Source organism: Phragmites australis, chromosome 9 (assembly GCF_958298935.1).
Source record: "Phragmites australis chromosome 9, lpPhrAust1.1, whole genome shotgun sequence".
Classification (NCBI taxonomy): Eukaryota; Viridiplantae; Streptophyta; class Magnoliopsida; order Poales; family Poaceae; genus Phragmites; species Phragmites australis.
Genome location: NC_084929.1, coordinates 8,538,861 through 8,563,790, shown reverse-complemented (window position 1 = coordinate 8,563,790; position 24,930 = coordinate 8,538,861). Strand labels below are relative to the sequence as shown.

Sequence of the window (24,930 nt, the reverse complement as noted above, 5' to 3'; positions counted from 1 at the left end):
TACTATTGTTCTCATCAGATCATTAGGTATTAACAGCTTTTCAGAGCTATTGGTTTAATGGCTAGTGCACGGGTTTAAGGCTATAAATACCCCTCTACTTAGTTATTTGAAGGTGTGGCATGCTGCTAGAGTCCAAAAAAGTTCATATACACCTGAGAAGACATCTAAGCCACCAAAGTGCTTAAAGTGATTATCCGAGGCGATTAAGTACAAGATTAGTGAATGATTAGTGTTTATAAACCTAGAGAGAGTGTTGCTAGGTGATTGTTGCCTAGAGAGTGGATCAATGAGTGATCCAACCTTGTACCAAGTGGTACGTCGGCACCTTGAAGTCTTGGTGACTTGTCGCCAAGCTTTTTGACCCTTTGACTTGGTGTGAAGCAGTGGCAAGGCGATTGTGTGGGGACACGAAGACCCTTGTCTTAGTGACTCAAGCTCCGAAGTGATCATGGTGGAAAGAAATCGAAAGAGGGGCTAGTGGTGAGATCTTGCCTTGGTGGTTTGGTGGCTCATCTAGAGGGAGGCCTTATGTTTGTGACTTTGTGGCTCAAGAGTCGTGACTGGGTGCCGATCGGGAGCATATCCTTTATGGAGCTCCAACATAAATTAGGGGTGGCATTCATACCATCGATACTATAGGAAAAATCCTTGTACCGAGTTTGCTCTCTCTATATTATTTACGTTTCCGCATTTATATTCTTGTAATTTACCTTCTTAGATAGGTTATAAGTGCTTTGATCGATAGAATAGACATACTAGAGAAACCTAAGCACATATAGATAGAATTTAATATAGTTTTATCTTGTGTTATTTTTAGAGCCGAAATAGTTCTAAGTATCCTAATTCACCATCTCATAGAAAGTCACTTATCCCTTCAATGATGCATTCCTTTGAGATGGTGATGATAATAATTGATAAACTGAATATGATAATGGTTCTATGCAATGATGATCTAATTTTTCTAGCAACATAGAATTTGGATTAGAGCAAGAAGTTTGACGAGACCAGTACAAGATGTATGGTTGGGTTATGGTAGTCTTACTCAAATCTAAGTTAACAGTACAACCACCAATTAATTTGCTTTACTCTCAGCATTATGTAAACCATTTGATTGTGGGAATGAAACGGTGTACTTACAGGGTTTCCATAAGACGCAAGAGAGGGCTTCCGCTATTGAGGTGTATTTACGCGGCGCTGAAATCTTAGCGGGTATGCACATATTGAGACAGGTTTTGCAAAGGCTTTGTTACAGATTCCTAGCGCACACCTTGGGAGTGTATGAGAGTTATTCGTAGGTCAACGGGTGCTCAGCAAATATGAAAGACATGACTTGTGAGTAAAATATACAATCTTTACAGAGTGTAAGATTGGTTAATCAACTATACTCATAGTTACGAGTGGTAAGGAAAACCTCACATGATTAGAACTTGATAGTTGGTTGATTTAATCAATCATGGTGGTGAGAATTATGATTGAGGTGTTGTTCAACCTTGTTAGTGAGAACCATAGTTTAGATGTTAGAAAATTGATTAAGTCAATATGATTGAAATCCCGAGGTGGTTAATTTTTTTACAGTTTTTTTTTATAATTACTACTCCATCCGATTGCAAATGTAGGTCGTTTGACTTGTGCACAAGGATTAAGAAAGTAGATCAAATGACCTTGTTGTCCTTCATTTATTCTGTATTGGAAAAGATAACTCATTTATTTGTGAGAGTGGTAGCATTTATTAAACAAGGGTAAGACATGAACAAAAGAGAAAAAAATGCATAGAAATTCGAGAATGACTTATATTTAGAGAATAGTTGACAAGGTTAAAACGACCTGCATTTGCAATCAGAGGAAGTGTACATTTCCCATGTGTTACAACAAAACCTAAATTTGGCACCCCTACATTGCAAGCATGCAATATTGTTTTACTTCCCACACATTGCATTTAAATAAGTCTTGCTTTTTGTTATGTTCTAATCTTTCGGAAGCCGTAACTTATGAACCATACCTTCACAGATGTCCATGTTGGCACGTGATGTGCCGACATGTCTCTAGCCGGCAATTCATATGCTGATAAGTATCTAGTCGGTACTCCGCATGCTGATAGTTACTTATTTCTACAAATATTAAACTTTAGATATTATTTTTATAATTTTTTAAAAAATAACGTTATGTAAAAAAAGGCCCACCGCATACGCTCAACTTGCCTTCGGATCCTACTGCGTCTCGTTTGTCACGCGTACAAAGTCGTGCTCCCGTACACCTTCGTCGCTGCTGAATCCGCCTTCGAACCATCTCGCCGCTGGCCGCACGACCTTACTGCTCCTTCCAAGTTCGCGAGTGCCTCCGTCTCCTATGGCCAGCACCAATCGAGCGCCGACCTTCTCCGATCTGGGAGCTCCACTCCTCAACCGCCTCCGCTTGGAGTACCACCAATTCAGGCGGCCACCGGCGAGCCACTACCGCTATTCCACGCCTCGGTCGCTCGCCACCGACATCGCCCAAGAGAGCCCTGATACCAAGTGGAGCCTATCCCTATTTCAGCTTATACATATATACAATACATGGGCAGGTCCTAAATCACACGTACGTACACATATAGCCCAACAGGCTATGAGGCGGCCCATAGATGCGGGCGGACGCCTTGGTGTGGCAGCCGAAGCTGGAGACGTCGGAGGAAACCTGAGGAAGGGTAAATTAAAATTTTAGCAGTATAATCGTCTTATTTGGTCATATATGCACTAGATAAATTGAGTTTTAAGACTAACTTTATTTTAAATTGTGTATTTGGCACCATCATTACTTAAAATCTAGCTTCGCAATGGGAAGGAGGATGAAGATCGAACAGGTGGCGTGGCGTCAGGCGGGGGAGGAAGAGAGAGGAGAATCAATTGTGGCTTCGTGATATTTTTTATGTTATATTTTTAAATAAAAAATATAAATATATGTGTTCGTTTTGAAAAATTACAAATCTAGATTACTGGTTTGTCCTCCTTCTAATGGACAAAAGGTTTAAAAAATTTAAAAATATTACGTTGTAATGCTCTTAAAATTAAGAAAACTACTTAAATAGTAATAAAAAAATTCTAAAAAATTATGTAGTGTAGACGATGCTATCATCTAACACTAAAAATTTTCAGACAAAAATATAACTTATACAATGAGAAACAAAAAGAGAAATTTCATATGATAGCATTCTCTATACCATAGAATGTTTTAGAATTATTTGTAACCATTTTGATGGTGTTGTGAATTTTAAGAGAATTAGAACGCAACATTTTCTGATTTTTAAACTTCCTTGGAAAAAATTCGGCGGCATGTCGCCAATTGGACTACAGTTTGACCTCACTGTTAAAATTTTATGGGCCAGCCCATAAATTTGGGCTTAATGGCACCATTTGGGCCCCTACCTACCCCTCCAGAATCCACGCACGAAACCGATATCCGCCGATGAGTTAAGAGTCTACGGTCTCGATGGTGCCACGCCCTACAAGTCCACCTGGATCACTCACACCTGCATCTCCATAGTTGAGTAAGCAAATTTTATAGATCCGGTTTTATAAAAGATTTTTTTCTATTTTTTAGTTTAGCTATTAAATTAAGAGACGTACAAGAATATTTCTGCGCATGATTAGAATTTACTTGATGGATACCTTCCGGAAGACCGCCGGGCCACCTTCACGCTCCTCCTCCACCACCTCCGGCCATGTCTAAGTACGGCACTATCCCCTCCTCCTCCACTCCGCCGCCCGAAGGCTCCTCCACGCTCGACTTCATCTCCCGCGCCAAGGCGCGCGGCGCGTCGGCGCTGGCGACGCGCCGGCCCTGGCGCGAGCTCGCGGACCCGCGCGCGCTCTCCGTTCCGCGGGGCCTCGCCGACGCCTACCGCCGCGCACGCGCCAACCTCGCGCACTTCGCCTCTAACTACGCCATCCTCGTCCTCGGCGTCATCTTCCTCTCCCTGCTTTGGCACCCCGTCTCCCTGCTGGTCTTCCTGGCCTGCATGGTCGCCTGGCTGTTCCTCTACTTCCTCCGCGACGAACCGCTCGTGCTCTGCGGCCGCGCCGCCGGGGAAGGCGTGGTCCTCGCCGTGCTCTCGGTGCTCACGCTCGTGCTGCTGCTGCTCACCGGCGCCACGGCCAACATCCTCACGTCCCTGCTCGTCGGTCTCGTCCTCGTCCTGCTCCACGCCGTGCTGCACCGCGCTGCCGACAGCATCGACGCGGAGGCTGGGCGGTGGTACACGCCCGTGCCGCCCTCCACCTAGTAGGGTGAGCTGCTCCTCGTCTTCTTGCTGGTTGCCTGGTTCTTGGTTAGTGGATTGCAGATGTTCTTGATCCGTTCGTGCACTTGTGCGTAAATAAAATGAAATGTGCTGAATTGTTGTTCTTGGTATGTTTTAGTTTTTACTATCATATAATTGGTTGATTGCAAACGTTTCTTGTCTATATATACATACGATTTTATTTGTGAAATTTATCAAGGATCTGGTTTTGAGTAGATGAATTAGGAAAGAATACTGATTCAATTTGGGCTCAATAGTGCGGACCTAGTATAATGGTTGTTCAGAATGCGTCCTGAGGAAGGAATTGCATGGTCAAATTGAAAGAGGTTTGCCTTGCGATCCACGGAGTGGCCTGGGTCGGACGTTGACAAGAGAGATGGGACACCGTGTGACCATAACAACTTTGTTGATAGTTTCTGACCGATAACAAAATGACACTCACCACTTATGCTTATCCGCAGAGCCGGCCAGCTGAAAAAAATAAGATATAGTATGTTTTTAGGAATTGCAGACTTGCAGTACTGTTTCTTTATCTATCAAATCCCCTCTTCTTCATATCCAGTAAACATCACAGAGTAGTTTATGTATAAACGATTAATTTGTTGGTAATTAGCTGGCCGTTTTCTAATTTCGTTTTGCGAGGGCGCAATAATTGAAGTGCCAGCTGTTGGCGTCTTGGGGAGATAGGGAAAGTATAGTGTCAGATCCTAATGGGATTTTTTTTTATGTATATCCTGGTGTGAATTTTATATGGTTCATATCATATAGGATAGTAGCAAACTGTTGCTCTGGTTGTGCCTATCCAGTTGACACTTTTCAGGATTCAGCTCAACAACATTCCATGAAATATTGATGGAATTTTTCTAATTTAGCAACTCAGATTTGTTATCTGCCGCCATCTCGGCCGTCCAACTGCACAGTGGACAGCTGCACTTACAGTAGCTTACTCCCATTTAGATTGCACAGAGAAGAACAAATTCAAAGATAGTTTTATAAATAAATGCCTTTTGGACTGCCCTGGCCGCAGGGCCAAGTAAATTGATTTCGTGAGAATGGTTGGTTTGTTCATGAATGATGGGGAGCAAGCTGGAAATTATCTTATGGCCAAGTAAATTGATCATGAATATATCCACCTGCATCTGTTCCTCATCTCTCCGTTTGTGCACGCATTGGAGAAGTACATCTAACTAATAATTGAATGTAGTTAGCTTCTTAGTTTATTTGGGAATAGAATCATGTGATCCTAGGCCTTTTTTCAAGGCAGCCTGATTTGTTTACTTTTATGTAACATATTCTGGAATTATTAAATGGTATGACTTACTGCCTTTATACCTTGAATTGTTAATAATGTCTACTTCCTTGTCACTACAAATGTTGAATCTGTTTGCTAAACGTTCAAATTATTAAAATTCACCACGTGCGTTCAGGCTTAGCTTTGAAATCAAAATCTGTTAGTGACTACTTCTCCTATTTTTCGAAGATGTTCTGTTTGTAGGTGTTTGAGCATAAATATTCTTCCTGTGTCACAATGTGACCGATCATGCTATTATTCATATCATCCAATCCAAAAGAAAAGGACGATCCAATGCACAAGTATTTTCCATGTTCTTTAACAGCTGCGATGGCCTCAGATCGTGTGAATTGTGTATTCTTGGGAAAAGAGTGCTGATGTCTTCCTACTAAAACTACAGTAGTGAAACTGTGATATGCATAGTTTAATTTGAAATCTTACTGGCAAAATAAACTGGACCACAACCTCATTCTTACAGGTGAATTATGACCTGATTCTCATTCCTAAAGATGAACTCTAAGCTCAGAGAACTGACTTCTCATTCAGGTTATCTTTTTCAAACAATAATGTTAACATGTACACTAGTGTATTTGTATTTTGGGGAGAGTAATATAGAAATGGTACCATAGTTATCATAGCGTCGTCATGTCGTCGCTATGGCGACGATATGGTGGTGTGATGGTGTTTTGGACTTCACCACTGCGACGCCACGGTGTCGCCGTCTATGACATCCGCCATATTGGTATGGCATCGCGGTGGCGCCGATAAGGTATCGTGTGGCGGGAGTCATACCGGCTAGGCCGAGGAGATTAGAAGGGGAGGAGAGATCGAGTGGGTCACAGTCCGTATGGAGGCGCCATAACTTTTCCTGACCAAACGGCTAGCGAGTCACGGATCCCCGCTGCCACTGTTAAGACCGTTTGCCGTCAGCCACCCCTGCTCCTCGCCGTGGCGCCTCCCATGCTCCTCGTCCGCCACTGAGACCGCAGATCTGTCCACCGTGGCACCGCCCTCAGATCTCGCTGTGCCGAGCCATGCGCCACGCCTGCCTACCTTTGTCGCCCTCAGATCTCCGTCCGCCTAGCCGAGATCCCGCCGTGCACCATGCCTACCTATCTCTGTCTGCCTGCCCGTCGCCCTGTCCGGCGTCCGCTCTTGCTCAGCACAGCTCACAGCTCAGTAACTCATTTCCTACTCTTGCCTCTGCGGTCTGCTCTAGGCTTGTGTCTCTGTGAATGAACTACGAAGCAAATAGACAGCAGTGCAGCACTCAACGTCTCTGTGAGCATATATGTCTGTGAGTGAAGTAAATAGGCAGCACTCAGCACTAAATGAACTGCTACACTATACGCAAATAGGCAGCTGTGCAGCACTCAGTAAGTCTCTGCATGCTTTATTTGGTTCTGAAATTGATTGCAGTTTGTCGAGAGTTAATCTCTGACAGTGATTTTGGGGTGTAGCAGATGACGAGTGAGTGATCTGTGTTCTGATGGATGTGTCTGTGCTAATCTAAGAACACCAGAGTTTATCTAGGTTCAGCTCCGCTTGAGGTAATAGCCCTAAATCTTATGTATTCTTCTCATTGAGTATGGTTTCTCCTTTTCATCTTTTTTCGAGACCCTCCCCTTGCCAAGGTGGACTCTTTTCCCCTTATAGCTTAGGAGGAAAGGAGTCTTACACGTGAGCCCATCAAATAGACCAATGCCTACCTAGACGATCTACATAGACTATCATTACTGGATACGCTTGCACTGTGCTTGCCCTGGAGCACTGAGATGCGCATCCCATCCGCTGGCCGCATCCCCACATGTCGCGTCTAGGTCGTCCAGCCTGCCCTGTCCTATCAACGGTTTCCCACGCGCGCCTGCCATGCCCTCTGTCGCGTTTGCAAACCCATCCTATAATAATTAATGTTGCGGGAAGGAACACGGTGACCCTGCGTCGACCATGCCGCCTTTGCTGGAGTGAAATGCCCGGGGAAGGAAAACGGTATGAGTAGCGGCATTAAATAAGGTTTGACGGGTTAGAAGAGTATCTGCTTCGCGACCAGCAAGGACTGGTCGCAAAAAATTCCCAAAGGTCAGGGTCGTGGTTGGGTTGGCGCCAACTGGTCGCACGGTGGGTCTGGGTTAGAGAGAGAAAGTTGATATTGCCAAAACCCACCGTTGCGGGCCATCTTGGTGGGGGACATCTATATTCTTTACATCGACACAGCTTTTCACATTTAATGGATGCTTCTAGCATCTTGATGAGTTTGCATTGGATGATTTTTGAGAGATAAGATATTTGAAACTTTGAGGGATGAGAAAGTTATGTCTTTTATACTACATTTATATTGCTATTTGTCTTTTGTATTTGAAACTTTGAGGGATGAGAAAGTTATGTCTTTTATACTACATTTATATTGCTATTTGTCTTTTATATTATATTTACATTTACATTTCCTAATATCTAGAACTATAACTTTTATGTTACATTTATATTGCCATTTGTTAATATCCTAAACAAATCTTGCTGTATTCGCCATGCCGATGTATTTATGGCATCGAGACACCACACACCATAGGCGTTGTAAAGTTACGAAGGAGGTGAGTCGCCGCACTTCGTCATGTTGCCATAACAACTATGAATGGTACTGGTGTGTGCGTGTGCCTGTTGGAGTTTGAGGTGTTGTAGTTTTCTTGGAGTTCTCGAAAATAACTATGCTTTTGAAAAACTACAAGTTGTTTGGATGTAACAAACTCTACAGTTTTGAAAATCATAGCGTCTTTACAACTTTGGTATTTTTGGAGTTTTGGAAACTCCACTCATAACCTCTTTTTTCTTAAACCGAGGAGAATGCTGCAAGAATGTAGTACATCCAAACATGAATAGCAATAGGTACAATAAGCAGAAAGTATAAGGCATGGACGTGCTTGCAGTTTCTTCCTTCCCCAAAAGTTTCCTAGGAGAAAACGATGCAATTGATAGTTGACATTCTCTAGTAGCAATTCGTTTTCACGTTTTGTCCAGGATGATTAGTAAACCATGTTTCAGTCTCTTTCCAGCCTGGGGACTGGACACCAGGAGGAAGGATTTTGTGGTCCATTGGTGAAGAAAAGCTTGTAGATTGTCCGGTTCTGATGAAAACATCTTAGATTCTTTGGTTTGTAGATTCCGTCAGATAAGTAGCTCGCAACCAGTCAGAACTGCATCAAGTTTTCCCCATTTTAGCTCTGTTCAGCTCATGGTGGCAATAAGTGAGCATCTTTGCATTTCAATGTTTATGAGACTGAAGTTGTGTGATTATCCGTTGTGCAGCAGTGCAATATTTTGGTACGCGAAATGCTCGTTTTTGTTTCTTGTCATTACGTCAAACGCTCAGGGCTTGTTAGTTAGAGGGGATCACTCCAGGAATCTTTAGGATTTAGTTCAAGTTTGTACTAAATATTAGGGATTTAGATCTGAAAATACCCTTTCCAAACAGATCCTCAAAAGTACCTTTTCTCCATTTTTTAGGACAGGAGTTGCTATTGTTCGATGGCAGTGCTTCATAAGGTTAGATAACAGAGGTGTAGGCTACCAAGTGGACCCGGCGTGCGTTGTGGTCATCGTATTTTTGAATCAAAGAGGTTACGTGGCTTGGAGGTTGAAGGATATAATTGCTGGACACAAAATTGAATCTATCACGTAGTCACATCTTCCTCCATAATGCCTGATTTTGCCGTCTTATTTTGCAAAACTTGTGGCGATGAAAAATAGCGCCAAAATCAAGCCCGTGTAGTGCATAAGTCTCGTGTCTATGTTACAAGGGACCTAATTGAAAATATGTGGCATGCCCAAGGCATGGTTAGCAACCAAGCACTAGGTGAACCCCTTTTTTACATCAGCACTAGGTTAATCTTAGCAAGCTTTTCTAAAGGAATTCCATTTGTCCTTTCAACAATGATATAAAGGAAGGCTTATTACAATAAAGTCTCATGGTTAGCGCGATACTTACAGTAGTACAAGACATAATATAATGTAAGCAGGTATAAGCCTCGTTGAAGTATTACCATCCAATGTTCTTAGAAAATGACTTTGGTGACTGACTAGTAACGCCTAAGTGCTAAAAGGGGATGGCCGCTGCGATTGGGGCTTAGGGGTGATGCTAGCTAGCAACAGCCGTCAAATGTTGTCTATCGCCATCGATCTTACCTCCTCTCTATGCCATCCCACTGTTAAGAGCTCTTTCCCACCTTAATTTATTTTCTTCTACTCATTTCCCTTTCTTCCCTCTCCTCAACCTCTTCCTTTCCCTTTATGGCCTCCTTTGGAACACAGGATTTTTTTTTCTGGAATCCTACGTTTTTTCTGCAAAATCGAACTGATTCTTGTAAGTTCATGTACGATTCTTGTGAATAAACTGATTCTTGTGAAATTCCTATGTTTCAAATAAGCTCTATATCATTTGTGAAACACGTGGTAATCGTGTGGAGTAATCTATGAACTGGTTTGTTGGTGAATCAGGAACCAGGGATCCCCGAATTCCGAGATCAGGCCAGCAATCCGCCACGTGGTGCCTTCCCGCGGGGTTCATCTCTGCGAGGTACGAAAAGACTAAGTCGCGGGAGAGGGCGCTCGGGGCCACGAGCAGTGGTCCCGGAGTACCCGGGTTCCCCGATGATTTGCGAAGACCAAGTAACCGGGAAGAGAGTGCTCGGGGAGGTGAACAGTGGCCCCCGAGCACCAAAAGTCCCCCGACGACTAGAAGAGCCGAGTACCGGGAAGGGTGTGCCCGGGGCTGCGAACAGTGGCCCCCAGGCACCCGAGTACCCTGATGACCAAGGAAGGTAGTTCCGGGAGAGAGTGCTCGGGGCTGCGAACAGTGGCCCCCGAGCACTCGGTTCCCCGAGGAACCGAACAGTCGATTCTGGGAGAGAGTGCGCAGGGCCGTGAACAGTGGCCCCCGAGCATTCTGTTCCCCGAGGACCCAAGAAGTCCTTCGTCGGTGGCCCCCACAGAGGTCCAGCGATGAGGTGTCACCCAGTGAAAGGTCCGGTGCCGCATTTAAGAGCGCGTGTGGCCTGTCACCTCCAACTGCTCCAGCCACGCTCGGTGTCAGTCCCTGCCATATTCTGGCAGAAGGGCGTGGGGACATTAAATACACGGGTCGCATCCCGCGTCATCCGGTGCGCCTCGGGATAGCGTCGTGAGGCCCGAGGCGCCCCGCCTGCCGCCCTGCTGTGGCAGGCGTCCAAGACCGAACGGGCACGCCGGGCCGCTCTGCGGCTACCCGGTGGGCCCTCTCCACGGCGCCCGTCGCTAGCACCATCATGACGACCGAAGACAGGGGGGCGTTTTCAACCCCCGTCACTTCGCGCAGCAGCTCATGATGATCACTTTTCCATTTATGGCGCCTTGGAACTCGTGCCCTCCCTTTCAGGGCACGCTACTGCCGGCGAGTATTTAAGGAGCCGGCAGGCACGGACAAAGACAAGCTGAATCTGAAGCGGAAGGAACCCAGAGCTGGTCAAGAGAGATTGATTTGGGAGAAGACAAAAGAACCTCTTCGTACAAGCATAGAAGCTAAGACCACCGAAGAACAAGGAGCCCGAAGCTCTAGGATAGACAAACATTCTTGTAACCAGCAATATCTTTGAGAGACATTCTCAGAGCATTTATAGCATCCACATAGGAGTAGGATATTACGCCTCCGTTGCGGCCCGAACCTGTCTAAATCCCCCAGTGCATTTACTTCATTCCGCACTCGATCATTCCACCCCACCTGCCATCGCATTTACATCCATTTATTTCACCCACAAAACAGATTCAGAATCATCCCCCGACCGAATCTCAAAAAGGGGTCCCTCCGGATCCCTGCGATAGAAGCTAACCCTCCGACATGGTTGCTTGGTGACTCAACTTGAATATTTGTCAACATATGATTCTATGAATATTTGTCACGTTACCCACTTTTTTATCACCAAAAATACATATCATTTAGCCTAAAATTACATATTTTCTTAGTGTGGTATTTCTTGTTTCTCCATGAACTAAAAGTTACATATTGTTTAGCCTAAAGTTACAATATTAAACTTATGTTATTTTAGTAGAAATGTATTTTAATTTTGAGATACATATATGAGTATGTGTGTTCACTAGATAAGTGAGTGAAATGACATTAAAAATCATATGAAAATTCAGGGACTGTTCCAAGAGGTGATCTTGAAGCATATAGTATGATTGATAGAAAAGTGGGTGATGAAATGATAACTTTTCCATGTGCATGACAACAGACTTTTTAACATTGCCATAATTTTGCAAGAATCTCATATGAAAATAGTTCAATTCAAACATGAAATTCTTGAGTTGGGACTTTGGCAAAGTAAAAAGCAAAACATAATTCGAACAGCAAAGCTGCTAATGCAGCCCCTGGTCCACCCACCAGTCACAGTCTTCAGGACCTTTCTCGTGTATCATTTCTGCTGTCCAAATCTCCCCATCCACGGCGACGCCATCCGTCAGCCAGCCCCATCTCCACCACACCCTCCCCGCCCCCGACGAAGAAGTAGAGCACAGAGCAGAGAGCAGAGAGGCGGCCAACGCTGACGACTTGCCAGTAGCTTCTCCGCGCGGCCTACGCGCCTCGGATGCCCCCGGCGCCGGCATCGGCAGCCTCGGTCGTGGCGCCTAGAGCGGCGGCTCTCTAGCGCCGGTGGCGGAACACCCCGATGGCCGACGCGCTCCTCCTCCCGCGTCGCTTCCTCGCCCCTTCCACTGCCCCCGCATCCTCCTCCTCTTCGTCCCCGCCGTCTCGCGGGGCCCTCTCGCCCGGCTCGCCGCGGCGGGCGCGCGTGGCGGCCTCGCACCCGCGGCCCCGCCGGCTCGCTGGACTCAAGGTGCGCGCGCTCTTCTTTCAGCTGGGAGTGGCACGGAAAGGTCGCGGCTTTGTTGTTCCTTGGCCGTGGAGAGGCGGCTCTGCTTAAGGTTTCTCGGTGTTTTTTCCTCTAGGGCGTGGTTGGGGGGCTTCTTGTGCTAATGATGCGAAGGGGCGATGCCTCGTTTAGAATTTTTAGTTGTTGGGATGCTCGTGGTTGCTGAAGGCGTCTGCTTTAGGATTTTGGCTCCGGATTAGAGGGTCTACATGAATTGATTTGGTGTATCATGCAGGAGTCTTTGCCATTGAGATGCATGTGAAAATTCGTAGTTGAACTTCAATACGTTGCTGTGTGTTCCTGTGGGGTTTTGGTGCTCATTTAGCAGGTAACAATAGGGTAATTCACCAATTGTCAAATTACACATGCTCTTTTCCAGGGTCTTGGTTCTAGATTTGGGAGTGCCTGATGTTTAGTTCTATATTCAGTATCATATCTGCTGCTATGCCATGTAAAAATGCATGCAAGTGCCTACTAGTTATGAACACTGTATGGAGCGAATTCTACTGCGCTTGCTTAATTTGGATGTTAAGCAGTGCATTATGTGCTACTTTTGTTTTTCCTCTCCACAATTATTTTCTAAAGCAGTTCAGCAAGGTGTGTCTGGTATAGTCAATTGTTTGAATTGTCAATGTTGCTAATTCTTGCTTGGTTGAACTTGTGGATGTTTTTTTAGAAAGGCCTGTAGAAATTATACGCGTGCAATGCTTAGTGATGGGATACATTGCATACTTGGTTTATGCTGCCGGGTGCGTGATGGCTTTTCCATCTTGGTTGTTTCAGGTTCATGCGGCAGTCCCAGAGAGCGGCGAGCAACCGAAATGGTGGGAGAAAAATGCTGGCCCAAACATGATTGACATCCACTCCACACAGGAGTTCTTGGATGCACTGAGAGATGCTGGAGACAGGCTTGTTATTGTCGAATTCTATGGAACCTGGTGTGGTTCGTGTCGGGCACTCTTTCCAAGGGTAACTGTTTTGATGTTTTGATTTGTGCTGCCTGAACTACATGTTATTGCTAATGTGTTCTTACATGCTTGATGATGACTTTACACGGTTACACTGATACAGATCATTTAGGATGCACATAATGAATTGACTTCTTTGTTTTTTTTAATGTAGCTCTTCAAAAGCATGTGAAAGCATTAATTTTGGCGTGTTAAGATTAGAATGGATCTCTTCAAATGATAGTAGTTCCTTTTGAACTAATTGGAAAGGAAAACATATGTGAACTATCACACGCTTCAGGAATGCATAAATTCAATTTTGATAGGTTCCAGATAAGCTCTTTGGTATTGTGGTTCTTTAGAAGGGAAAAAAAAAAAGAACACATGTTATTGCCAGGGTTGTATCATGCACTTGAGAGGCTCAGAGTCAAATGGAGAGTGCAGATGAAATAGTAATACCAGGGAATCTAGAAATGCTTGCAACAATGTAATTTGTAAGAATATCTTGGGGCAACTTAAAGTTCATGGAGTTTCCCGTTGCAACAACTTTGAAGATTGCCATTAAGCAAATACGAATTAGTATGATCCTCATTTTCTGGAGTATTTGGACTATGGTGCAGACGTATTGGAACCTTTGCAGAATGAGGATAGCTCGGATATTTGCATGGAGGTCATGTGACAGTGAGATAAATCATTGTAACTAAAGTTGGTTATCTTTGGACAACATTTAGTAGTTGACTGGCTCTCCCAAGTTTTATGAAGGAGTTAACACTTCAGAACAAATTGGTCATCTTTGGACACTTTAGCAGTTGACAAGCTCTCTCAAGTTTTATGGAGTTAAAAAAAAAATTCGACCAACCTAGGAGGAACTAGGTGGCATTATAAATAAAAGAAAAAATGGGTACCTAAATTCACGTAGAAGATGACTCGAAACTGAGTGGTCTAGGTGTACATCCACACTCTCAACCAACTGAGCTAGGCTCAATTCCTCGTTTTATAAAGGAGTTAACACTTCAGAAGCTGCCTCAAAAGTTCAATGGAATTCAGAAAGATATTTAAGACCTTTTGTCTTTGCTACGATCTGCTTCCAGCGCATTAGCTTAGGTCATTGACCTAACTTAGTTCCTTAGGTATACCTAAATATATGATCATGCGACTTGTTTGACCTCTCCATTGACCTCTGTGACTCCAGCCATCAACTCGTTAGCATCTAACTTCTTTGCACTCGACAGTTCCAGCTTGGACATTCTAGTTTATGATTGTACTATTAGCTGATTAAGCTTCCTTTGGAGGCCTAATAATCACGTAGAGTGTTTGATCATGCCAGAGTGAGTGTTTGAAGTTATTTGAGTACTTTTAGTAAATCCATATTGGGGATGTAATAGTCTCTTGACTGTTTTTCTTTCCCTACTTATTCTGACACTGTAGTTTTTTACACTGGCCATGTATTTCCTCCTGAAGGAGCGTTTATACCATATGTACTTCCTGAAATCTGTTCTAGATCTGATGCTCTTTCAATCATATTGTAGCTCTGCCGGACAGCTTTGGAAAACCCTGATATCTTGTTCCTGAAAGTAAATTTTGATGAAAACAAACCTATGTGCAAACGACTGAATGTAAAAGTCCTTCCTTTCTTCCATTTTTACCGTGGAGCTGATGGGCAACTGGAGGCTTTCTCGTGTTCCTTAGCTAAGGTAGGACTGCCTCAACCCATTCAAAAGCTTATTACGAGCTCACCTTGTTGTTGCATGATATTGTTTGAGATGAGAGGTATCTGTATACATTTTGATCCCCTTTGGGAATGTCACTTTGTTGTTTTCGACAGTCACGAGCTCCAGATGTTTTGCGATTTCGTAGATACTATTTTAAGTTTTCCTTAATGACATTCCTCCCCTATGTTTACCATTTCAAAATTGTGCAAGAGCATATTTTTTCTTTATTCTGAACAAGCCTTTTCCCCCTTGCATGTTTGCACCTACATAACTCCATTTCACGTTTCCAGTTTCAGAAGCTGAAGGATGCCATTGCAGTTCACAACACTGCTCGTTGCAGCATTGGTCCACCTGCCGGAATCGGAGATGTTGACTTGCTGGATAGTGCAAGCCCTCAGGAGAAACCTGCGGAAGCTAGCTCACGGTAGATGTCATCAGAATGGGCTCCTCACGCTCCGCTGCTACATCCTGCTAATTTTCTCCCCACTATAGATCTTACTGTAATCAGCTCAGGAGAATCTTCAGCTTTCCTGGCTCACGAATTAGATGTACTTTGCATTCATGAAAGGGAAAATGTGATTATAGCATGTGAACTTTACCTCATGGTGGAGTTGTACATCATTTTAGGGGAAGATGCCATAAACATCAAAAGCCACTGTGGGTTATTTCTGAGGTCAATCCATTGTTCGTTGCCACAACTCCACCTTGGCTGCCTTCATTATCTCCAACACTGTCGTGCATCTTACAATCCAAATCAAGCAGAGTTCTTTTGAATTTCTGGACCTGTAATACCGAATTTTTTTGAAGAAAAAAAAAGAGAGATTTAACCAAAATTTTGACTTTTTGATCCGTTGCTTGTATGGACGATCGGAGACCGTGGTTGCGTTTATCTCGTCGAGATGAACCCATTTTGCTATTCATATGTTCGTTCCGAGCACTTTGTGACCCGTAGTAAGCCCGATAAATTTAGACCGTTCGTTGTTTTTTAAAAAAAATATAAAAAAAGATAAGTATCGGATGGATCGGCTCTCAACCCAATCCATCCAGACGTTTCGCGTTTGCTCTCTCTCTCTTTTTCTCTCTCTCTGTCACCGCTGTCCATGTGCGCTGAGCTTCCACGCCACGTGCTCGCCGGCCGTCCTGCCTGCTCCTGCCGTCGCTGCACTGTGCTGCGCCACCGGCCGCCGTCGTTCCCGCCTCGCACGACGCCGTCGCGTCGCTGACGAGCGCCGCGCACCTGCGCCGTTGCCCGCGCCGTCGCCGGCAGCCGCGCTCCCTCTCTCTCTGTGGCCTGACCGAGGAAGAAGCAAGCCACAGCCGGCCGGGAGAGAAGCCAGGAAAGAGAAAGGAAGAAAGAGAAAAGAAAAGAAAAGAGAAGAAAAAGAAAAAAGAGAAAAGGAAAAAAGGGGAAGAAAAAAAAAAGAGAAAAAAAAGGAAAAGTTGGAAATTTCGGAATTTTGTCGGATTCGTCGTCAATCTTTCGAAGGTGATTCCTCGGTAATTCTTAGACGTTTGTGGTTTGGTTGAATCAAATCAATCAATTCCTGTCGTATCATTTCATGTGATCAATAGACTGATTCGTTTTGATAATCATTATTGATTCGAAGATACGACATCCGAGTCGAAGTATTCTTTTCGTTCATCGGAGCGAAGTCTAATTAGTGAGAATTTTGGTTCGACTCTGAATTGGAAATAGTGTATCATTTCATGTGATACAGTTATCTGTTCAGTTTTCCGGAATATAGGCGTATATGCGGCATTTTCAAGTGTAGGATTGACGCTTCATATTTTCTGTGTGTTCAAATGTGTTGTAGTGCTAATAATATACCTGTACAGGTGGTACTGCTTCTGGACGTTCTTGATTGAAATTTCTTTGTCGCTTTTGGTAAAAGGCAAGTAACGTGGGGGTGTGATTCAGTGCTATGTTTATATTCATGTCTTACTTCTTTTGCAAATAAAATTGAAGTATATGGTTTTTTCTAATTCATTCAAATCATGGATGATGTTGCATTTGATTAAATCCATGCTTTTCTTATTGATTTGGATTGTACCTTTGTCTTCATGAATCAGTTGTGGTTTTTATCACGAGTCATTCAAAAAGGAAATTAAGAATTGACGTCAATTCACATGCATACATATGCATTTTGCACTTCATATGGTGATAAAAGCCGATCACTGCCATCGTGCGTGATTCGTACCGGTACATGGAGTTGCATGAGATGTTGGCATCGTCCAGCTCTCAATTGGAGTTGATCATGGCATTCATACATTTTTATATGATATCTGGCAAATACAGAATTCTGGGAGTTGAATGCCATATTTTTTGTGGGAGACCAGGTTGGAGTTTGTCGTTTATCTCGACAAATATTCTGAAATGATATTTTCTTTAAAACCCTGTGTTTTTCTTGTCGTTGTGAGAAGAATGTTTTATTCCCTAATACTTTTGAATGGAGTGAGATGTGTTTATATTTATAGCTGTTACTTGCTGAGCTCGTCTCACCCCCTGTTAAATCTTTTACAGGTATGTTTAGATGTTGACGTGCATTTTGGGGATGGATCTTGGTAGTTGCACGCACTACCTCATTACGGTGTTGATAACTCAACCGGTGTTATAAGTTGTGTTTTTGGTGGTCTGCCGTTTGTTTTGTATATGTTGTCGTACGACGCTGGTAGCATCGTGAAGATTTCTATATATTTGTTAGTTATATCATATATTGCCTGCCTGTAATCTTTTTTTTTGTCAGTTATATCGTCCTATAGAGGAAATACTGTCAAAATTTCCTATTTTCATATAATTATGCTTAGTTGTAAAGTAGGGTGTTACAGCTTGGTATCAGAGCCTAGGCTTTAGGTTCTAGGGTAAGAAGTTAATAACTTGACACACTTGCACGTGTAGGATGGGAAAGGGTTTGCATATCTTTTCATATGCATTGTTCCGCTATATTCCCTTTAGTTTATTTGTTTGAAGTATGTTTGCAGTTAGTGCTTGTTTACTTATCCGTTGTGGTGTTTGTAGCTATGCCGCCAAAGGTGCGAGGTCGTGGTCGAGGTAACGAGGCAGGTCGTAGTCGTACAGCAGTCCCAGGTCATGGTGATGCACAGTTATCGGCTGCTGAGGTTGAGTCCTCTCAACCAGGAAGTATCAGTCAAGCGGAGCTAATGACCACTATGAAGGAGATACAAGAAGAGCTAAGAGCATTGAGGCAGGCTGTTCCAAATACTCCTGCTGCTGCTAGAGTTGTGGCACGTGAGATACCTGAAGGGGGTGCTACTAGTGGGGTGACGCTCCGTGAATGGGTTATTATGAAATTGGACCCTTTTGATGGATCAGGGACTCCAATTCAGGCTGCAAATTGGTTTGCTTATATAGAAATGTAGCTGGATGCTTTTGATGTGTTGCCTCGAGACAAGGTTAGATATGTGACACAGTTGATGAAGGGAGAAGCCCAGATCTGGTGGAGAGGTGTACAGTCATCCAGGACTATTGCCCATGGGGACCTTACTTGGTCTGAGTTTGTCAGGCAATTTGAGAGGAGATTTTATCCAGCTACTTTTCTGGATAAAATGCAAAGTGACTTAAACAGTTATACACAAGGTCAGAAATCAGTGGTAGAGTATGAAGTGGGCTTTAATCAAATTGTGCGCTTTGTACCTCATGTAGCCCACGATGATGCAGAGAAGGCCAGACGTTTCAGACAGGGTTTGAAGCCTTTTATCCGTCATGTGCTTGGTGCTTTTATTGTTACAGATTTTTGCTCTATGGTTGAACAAGCTTCTGGTGTTGAGTTGCAGCAATCTTACATTGATGATATTCACAAGACATCAGGAGCAGATCAGCATAAAGGACTAGAAGAGAAGAGGAGTCGTTTTGGTAGTCCCATCCATAAGAAGTACAAGGGACAGCAACGTCACCAACCATATCGTGGTGGACCCTCTCAGATACATTCTCCAGGCACCAGTACCCAATTTCGTACAGTGGTTAAACCCAGTTTTGGTTTGGTGTGCTTCAAGTGTGGTGATTCACATATGCAGAGTGAATGTTCTTGGAAGGGGAACTGTTCAGTATGTGGTCGTCCAGGCCACAAGGATGTGGTGTGTCGCAGAAACCCGAATAGTCGTATCAGGTGGGAACTAGTATCTTCTTCTTCTGGGGTTTCTTCTTCATCGAAGGGATCAGCACATGTATTGGCTGCTACTCCTGCTCCTACGGTCATTACTGGCCCGATGGCTCCACCGATGCAGTATTATCTTCCTTCTACAGTTCCCACTGGGCCTTACTGGTCACATCAGCCTATGATTCCTCAAGGAACTTCTACACCAACATTGCCGGTGGTTGGGGCATCTTCTTCCCACATTGCAGGAACTTCATCATCTCAGACACCTTCTGGGTTATATACTTTACCTAGTGCTGAGACCGGAGGTCACAATGACGTGGTGACAGGTATCTTACCCGTGGACTCCTTTGATGCACATGTTTTATTTGATTTTGGATCTAGCTTTTCCTTTGTCTCGGTAGACTTCGTTAGACGAGCGAGACTATTAGTACAACAAATTGAGCAATCTGTGGTAGTTAACTCCCCCAGTGGTCTTATATCTAGTTCTTATGTTTGCCCGAGGTGTGTTATAAATATTGGAGATAAGGAATTCACAGCTAACTTGGTGATGATCAATTTAGAGTCCTTCGATGTTATTCTTGGTATGGACTGGCTTGCCCAATACCAAGCCATTATCTCTTGTTCTTTGAAAATCATCACCTTGCGAGCTCCATCAGGAGTGGAGATTGTTTTCCAAGGGAAGGCCTTGCCATATGCACTTTCCATGTTGTGCAGGATTTTCCCTAATAGATGGATGTGGAAATCTGGTGCTCTTTGGTCATTGGTTGAAGGGCAGGATGTCACTCTGCGCGTGGAAGATATTCCAGTAGTGTGTCGTTATCCTGATGTGTTCCCTAATGAGCTTCCAGGATTACCTCCTGAACGAGGACCAGTCTTCCGTATTGAGTTGATTCCAGGTACACAACCTATTTATAAGACTCCGTACCGAATGGCTCCAATGGAACAAATGGAATTGAAGAAGCAGTTAGATGAACTCCTTGCTAAGGGATTTATCAGACCGAGTACGTCGCTGTCGGAGGGTTAACTCCTATCGCAGGGATCCTGAGGGACCCCTTTTTAGAGATTCGGCCGGGGGGATGATCCTGAATATGGTCTCCGGAGAAATAAATGGGTATGAATGCGATGGCCGGTGGGGTGGAATAATCTAATGTGGAACGGAGTAAATACGCTAGTGTTTAGACAGGTTCGGGCCGCACGGAGGCGTAACACCCTACTCCTGTATGGATACTATAAATGCCTTGAGAATGTCCCTCAAGGATGTTGCTGGTTACAAGAATGTTTATCTATCTTAGAGCCTGGGGCTCCTTGTTCTTCGGCCTGCGTCTATCTGCTGGCTTTGGGTGCTCTCGATCTCCTCTTCGCTACCTCGAAAACTTTTTCCAAAAAACCCTCTTTTTCAATCTGCGCTGCCGGCGGCTTTAAATACCCGTCGGGAGTAGCGTGCCCCGAACGGGAGGGGGGCACGAGTTTTGAGACACCATAAATGGAAAGGGCGTCATCATAGTCTCTATACGAAGTGACCGGGGGTGGAAAATACGTCCCATGCCCGGTCATCCGTCACCATAAATGCACTGGCAACGGGCGCCGTGGAGAGGGCCCATCGGGCAGCCACGGAGTGGCCCGGCGTGCCCGCCCTATCTTGTTCTCCTGCCACAGTAGTGCGGCAGACGAAATGCCTCGGCCCTTACGACGTTATCCCGAGACGGGCCGGATGGCACGAGATGGGACCCGTGCATTCAATGACCCCACGCCCTTCTGCCAGAATGTGGCAGGAACTGACACCGAGTGTGGCGGGAGCAGTTGGGGGTGACAGGCCACGCGCGCTCTTTAAATGCGGCCTTGGGCCTTTGACTGGCTGACACCTCATCAGTGGGCCCCTCGGGGTTCACTGTCGGGGGGCTCTCTGAGTCGTCGGGGAACCGAGTGCTCGGGGGTACTGTTCACCTCCCTGAGCACTCTCTCCCGGGCACGCTTGTACGGATCCTCGGGGGACCGAATGCTCGGGGGCTGCTGTACGCAGCCCCGAGCACTCTCTCCCGGAGCTTCCTTCAGTGGGTCCTCGGGATACTTGGGTGCCCAGGGGGCCACCGCTCGTGGCCCCAGGCACATTTCTCCTGGTACTTAGCTTTCCTAATCGTCGGGGGACTCGGGTGCTCAGGGGCCACCGTACACCTTCCCGAGCATTTTCTTCCCGGCACTTAGACTTCGTAGATCATCGGGGAACTTGGGTACTCGGGGACCACTGACTGTGGCCCAGAGAGCCCTCTCCCGGGACTTAATCTTTTTTACCTCGCGGAGGAAACTCCGCTGGATGGCGCCACGTGGCGGATTGCTGGCATGGCCTCGGGATTCGGGGACCTACGGTTCCTGATTCACCGACAGCAGCCCCCGAGCCCATTGGCAGGCGATGGCCTAGAGACTGCGGATGGGCCCTTCGTCGTCAACGAGGCCGAAGCCAGTACTAACGCCACGCGGCGAGCTTTTAGATGGTGGCCCTTCCGGTCCGGGCCTCTGGTACGGCCCAACAGAGAGCTGAATGGACGCGCGTCCAGACAACTCCCGAGGCGTGTGATAACAGGACAGGCGGCGCGTGATAACGAGGCAGGCGGCACGTGCGGCAACCACGCACATCGAGGAAAATATGCCTGGCAACCGCTGACACCCGCACGACCCGAGGGAGATTCGCCTGGCGGTTGCGCTGGCCAAGGAAACCGTCCCGCCGAGCATGCCGCGGCAGACGATGTTTGAATTTCCCTGGGGTATAAAAGGAGGAGGGGAGCGAACCGTGCCCCTCTTTACGCCATCTTGCGATCAAGCTTTTGCCTTCCTTGTGCTCCTGAGCCCTAGACTTTCCTTAGGCGATTAGAGCACCCCTCTTCCCCCATCGTCCAGATCATCCCCCACCCTGATGAGATGTCGAGAGTAGGAGGGAGCCGCCGCGATAGGACTCCCGACGGCGTGCTGCCGGAGTTCTGTCTTGTGAATGAGGAGGCGGCGGACAAGGTGCGGAAGCTGATGGTGCCCGAGGGCCAGCGAGGGGCCTCGGTGGTGACGCCGGCGAACTTCCCGCTGGCGACGGACTGTCCAGGGCGCATCGTCCTTTTCACGTCCTTCGTGGCGGCCGGGCTGGTGCCGCCATTCTCGACGTTCTTCCTCCATATCCTTGATACGTTCGGGATCCAGTTGGTGCACCTCAGCCCCAACTCCGTCATCATCCTGGTGGTCTTTGCCCACCTCTACGAGATGTTCGTGGGGGTGCCGCCATCGGTGGCGCTCTTCCGACACTTCTTCATGCTGTGGTCGGTCGGGAAGAAGAGGGGCCTCTCCACCGCGGACGTCGCCGGCTGCTGCAACTTCCGGCTACGGGACGGCCTGGGGGAGCAGTACATTCCCCAGGTGCTACGGAGCAAGTGGGAGGACTGGCGGCGCGATTGGTTCTATGTCGACGTCAGCCCCCACGATCGTCTGACCCTGCCGGAGATGGCGGCGGAACCCCAGAAGGTGACCTGGGAGGTGCCGCCGTCGACGGATGCGCGGATGGCGCCGTTCCTGGAGCGCATCGACTTCCTGCGCCAGGCCGGGCTTACTTCGGTGATGGTGGTGGCGGACTACCTGTGCCGCCACCTGGCACCTCTGTGGGAGCGGGCCCGGCCCTGCTGGTTGTACACCGGCTCCCAGGACATCACCTGGACCCAGATCGGCGCGGAGTGGGACCTGGACAGGGCGTCGCTGAGGGGCCTGCTCCGGGTGGTGATCGGGGTGGATGACCTGAGCCGGACGGAGCTCCCCTGGAAGGAGCTAGCGCTCTGCGCCGACCCTGACCGGGTGGCGCTGCAGGCGAAGCTACCGGAGTTCGACACCCAGGGACTGGTCGACCGGCCGGGGCGCCGGAACCCCAGGACTATCTAGATTCCCAGGGTGGACGAGGCGGCTGGCAAGGAGGCCGCAGGTGATCCAGCGCAAACCTGTGGCCCGGGCGTCGCAGGCGGCGAGCCTCAGGCTAGCGGTGGGGCGGCTGGAGGCAGCATCCGCCAGGCCGGAGGAGGAGGCGCCACCGACAGCGGGGCGGCGATAGCGCCTGGGGACAGAGGGAAGTGCCCCCGGACTTTCATTCTTGCGCCGACGTCCCCGCCGTCACCGTCGCCTGGCGAGGAGGAGGGAGGCCGGGACGGCCAATCGTCCAACGCGGGGCCGTCGGCAGGGGGCGGCATCTGCGGTTCTGGAACCAGACTTTGATCTGCTTGGGCCTGGTCTGGAGCCCGGAGACCGCACGGCGGCCCCGCAGAGCCCCCCGCGGAAGAGGAGGAGGGAGGACTCCGGGCCAACGTCGTCGGGCCCGGGGTACAGGATCCTGGATTCGAGGTTTCAATACCGAAGACCCAAATCTGCGTAAGTTTCCCCCCTTTTTTCCTGAGCATGCCTTACCCAGAGCGAGTTGGGAGACTAACCTCATTCTTCTTTTGCAGGCCACCTACAGGCATCGCTGGAGACCAAGGACGGCCGGAGGCGCCGAGGTCGGCTCCAGCCCCCGAGCCGAGCGCGCCTGAGCCAAGCGCGTTGGTGGGGCTGGAGCCACTGAGCGCGCCGGTCGAGACGAAACCACAGGCGCCGCCCAGCCCCGAGCGGGTGGCAGCGGCCGTGCCCGAGCAACCGGCGCTGGCTGAGTCCTCCCCGAGCGCGTCGAGCATGGGGCGGACTACCTCGTCATGGGCGGTGCCTGCATGGCAATTTTCAGGGACCCCGAGCCCCTCGGAGGAGGCTTGCAAGGGACCCAACGCCCAGCCGTCGCCCAGTCGGCCCGCCGACTCCCTCCCAGTCGTGCTAGGAAGCGCTCGGGAGGTGATCGGGCGGCTGGAGGTGGCCGTGGCAGGAGAGATGACGTAGCTTGAGGCGAACCGCGCCGCCCTTGCCGCGGAGAGGGAGCGGCTTGTCGCGGGCTGGCGCCTTTTTGAGGCCCGCGTCGCCGCGGCGCGTGCCACCAATGAGAGCGAGCGACACGCTTTGGAGGAGGAGCGGAAGGCCCTAGAGGGCATTCGCACGGAGGCCGTGCGAGAGCGGGAAGAAACCGCCCGCCTGGTCGAGGCATCGCAGCAGTAGGCTGCCGAGGCGCTCACCAGGGATAGGCAGGCGCAGGCGTGGGAGGAGGTAGTCCTGGACCGCGAGAGGACAGCGGAGGCCTCCCAGGTTGACTTGGCCCGCCAGAAAGGCGAGGCTGACCAGATCCGCGTCGAACTCCAGCGTCGGGAGGAGGAGCTCCAGCGCCGGGACGAGGACATCGCAATCAGAGAGACCGACGTCGGCATCACGACGGTGGATCTGGAAGCCCGGGAGGAACTGCTGATCCTCCGGGAGACAGAGGCTGTCGAGGCGGTGCTGGCCTCAGCCGCTCGGGAGGAGCGGGCCGCCAAGTGGGAGTCCGAGCTGACCACCCGCGAACAGGCCCTCTCCACCCTTGCGGAGCGGGTGAAGCAGGCTGAAGCCCAGGCGTCCGGCGCGGCCGGGGGACAGGGCCTCGAGGAGCAGCTGCGGAGCATGACGGAGGAGCTCGAGACTGCCAAGACCGAACAGGCCAACGTGAAGCTGATGATGGAAGACATCCTTCGGCAAGCGCAGAGGTCCGTGAGGGTGGCCGGGCTCGGGTGAGTCCACATGGAGGCTCAGGGGACTGGCATCGGCCACATTGCCCTTGGCTT

The 24,930-nt window shown here is 47.8% G+C and overlaps 2 protein-coding genes across 2 annotated transcripts; both read left to right on the top strand.

Moving 5' to 3' along the window:
* Positions 1 to 3,600: 3,600 nt before the first annotated feature.
* Positions 3,601 to 13,382, top strand: LOC133928595 (PRA1 family protein F2-like). Its single transcript, XM_062375004.1, has 2 exons — positions 3,601 to 4,262; positions 13,247 to 13,382. Exon 1 carries the CDS (start codon positions 3,698 to 3,700, stop codon positions 4,256 to 4,258), a length of 561 nt encoding a protein of 186 aa, XP_062230988.1. The 5' UTR covers positions 3,601 to 3,697; the 3' UTR covers positions 4,259 to 4,262; positions 13,247 to 13,382.
* LOC133928594 (thioredoxin-like 2, chloroplastic) lies at positions 12,041 to 15,820 on the top strand. The gene is made up of 4 exons (XM_062375003.1): positions 12,041 to 12,427; positions 13,247 to 13,432; positions 14,940 to 15,104; positions 15,413 to 15,820. Exons 1-4 carry the CDS (start codon positions 12,260 to 12,262, stop codon positions 15,548 to 15,550), a joined length of 657 nt encoding a protein of 218 aa, XP_062230987.1. The 5' UTR covers positions 12,041 to 12,259; the 3' UTR covers positions 15,551 to 15,820.
* The last annotated feature ends 9,110 nt before the right edge of the window (positions 15,821 to 24,930 follow it).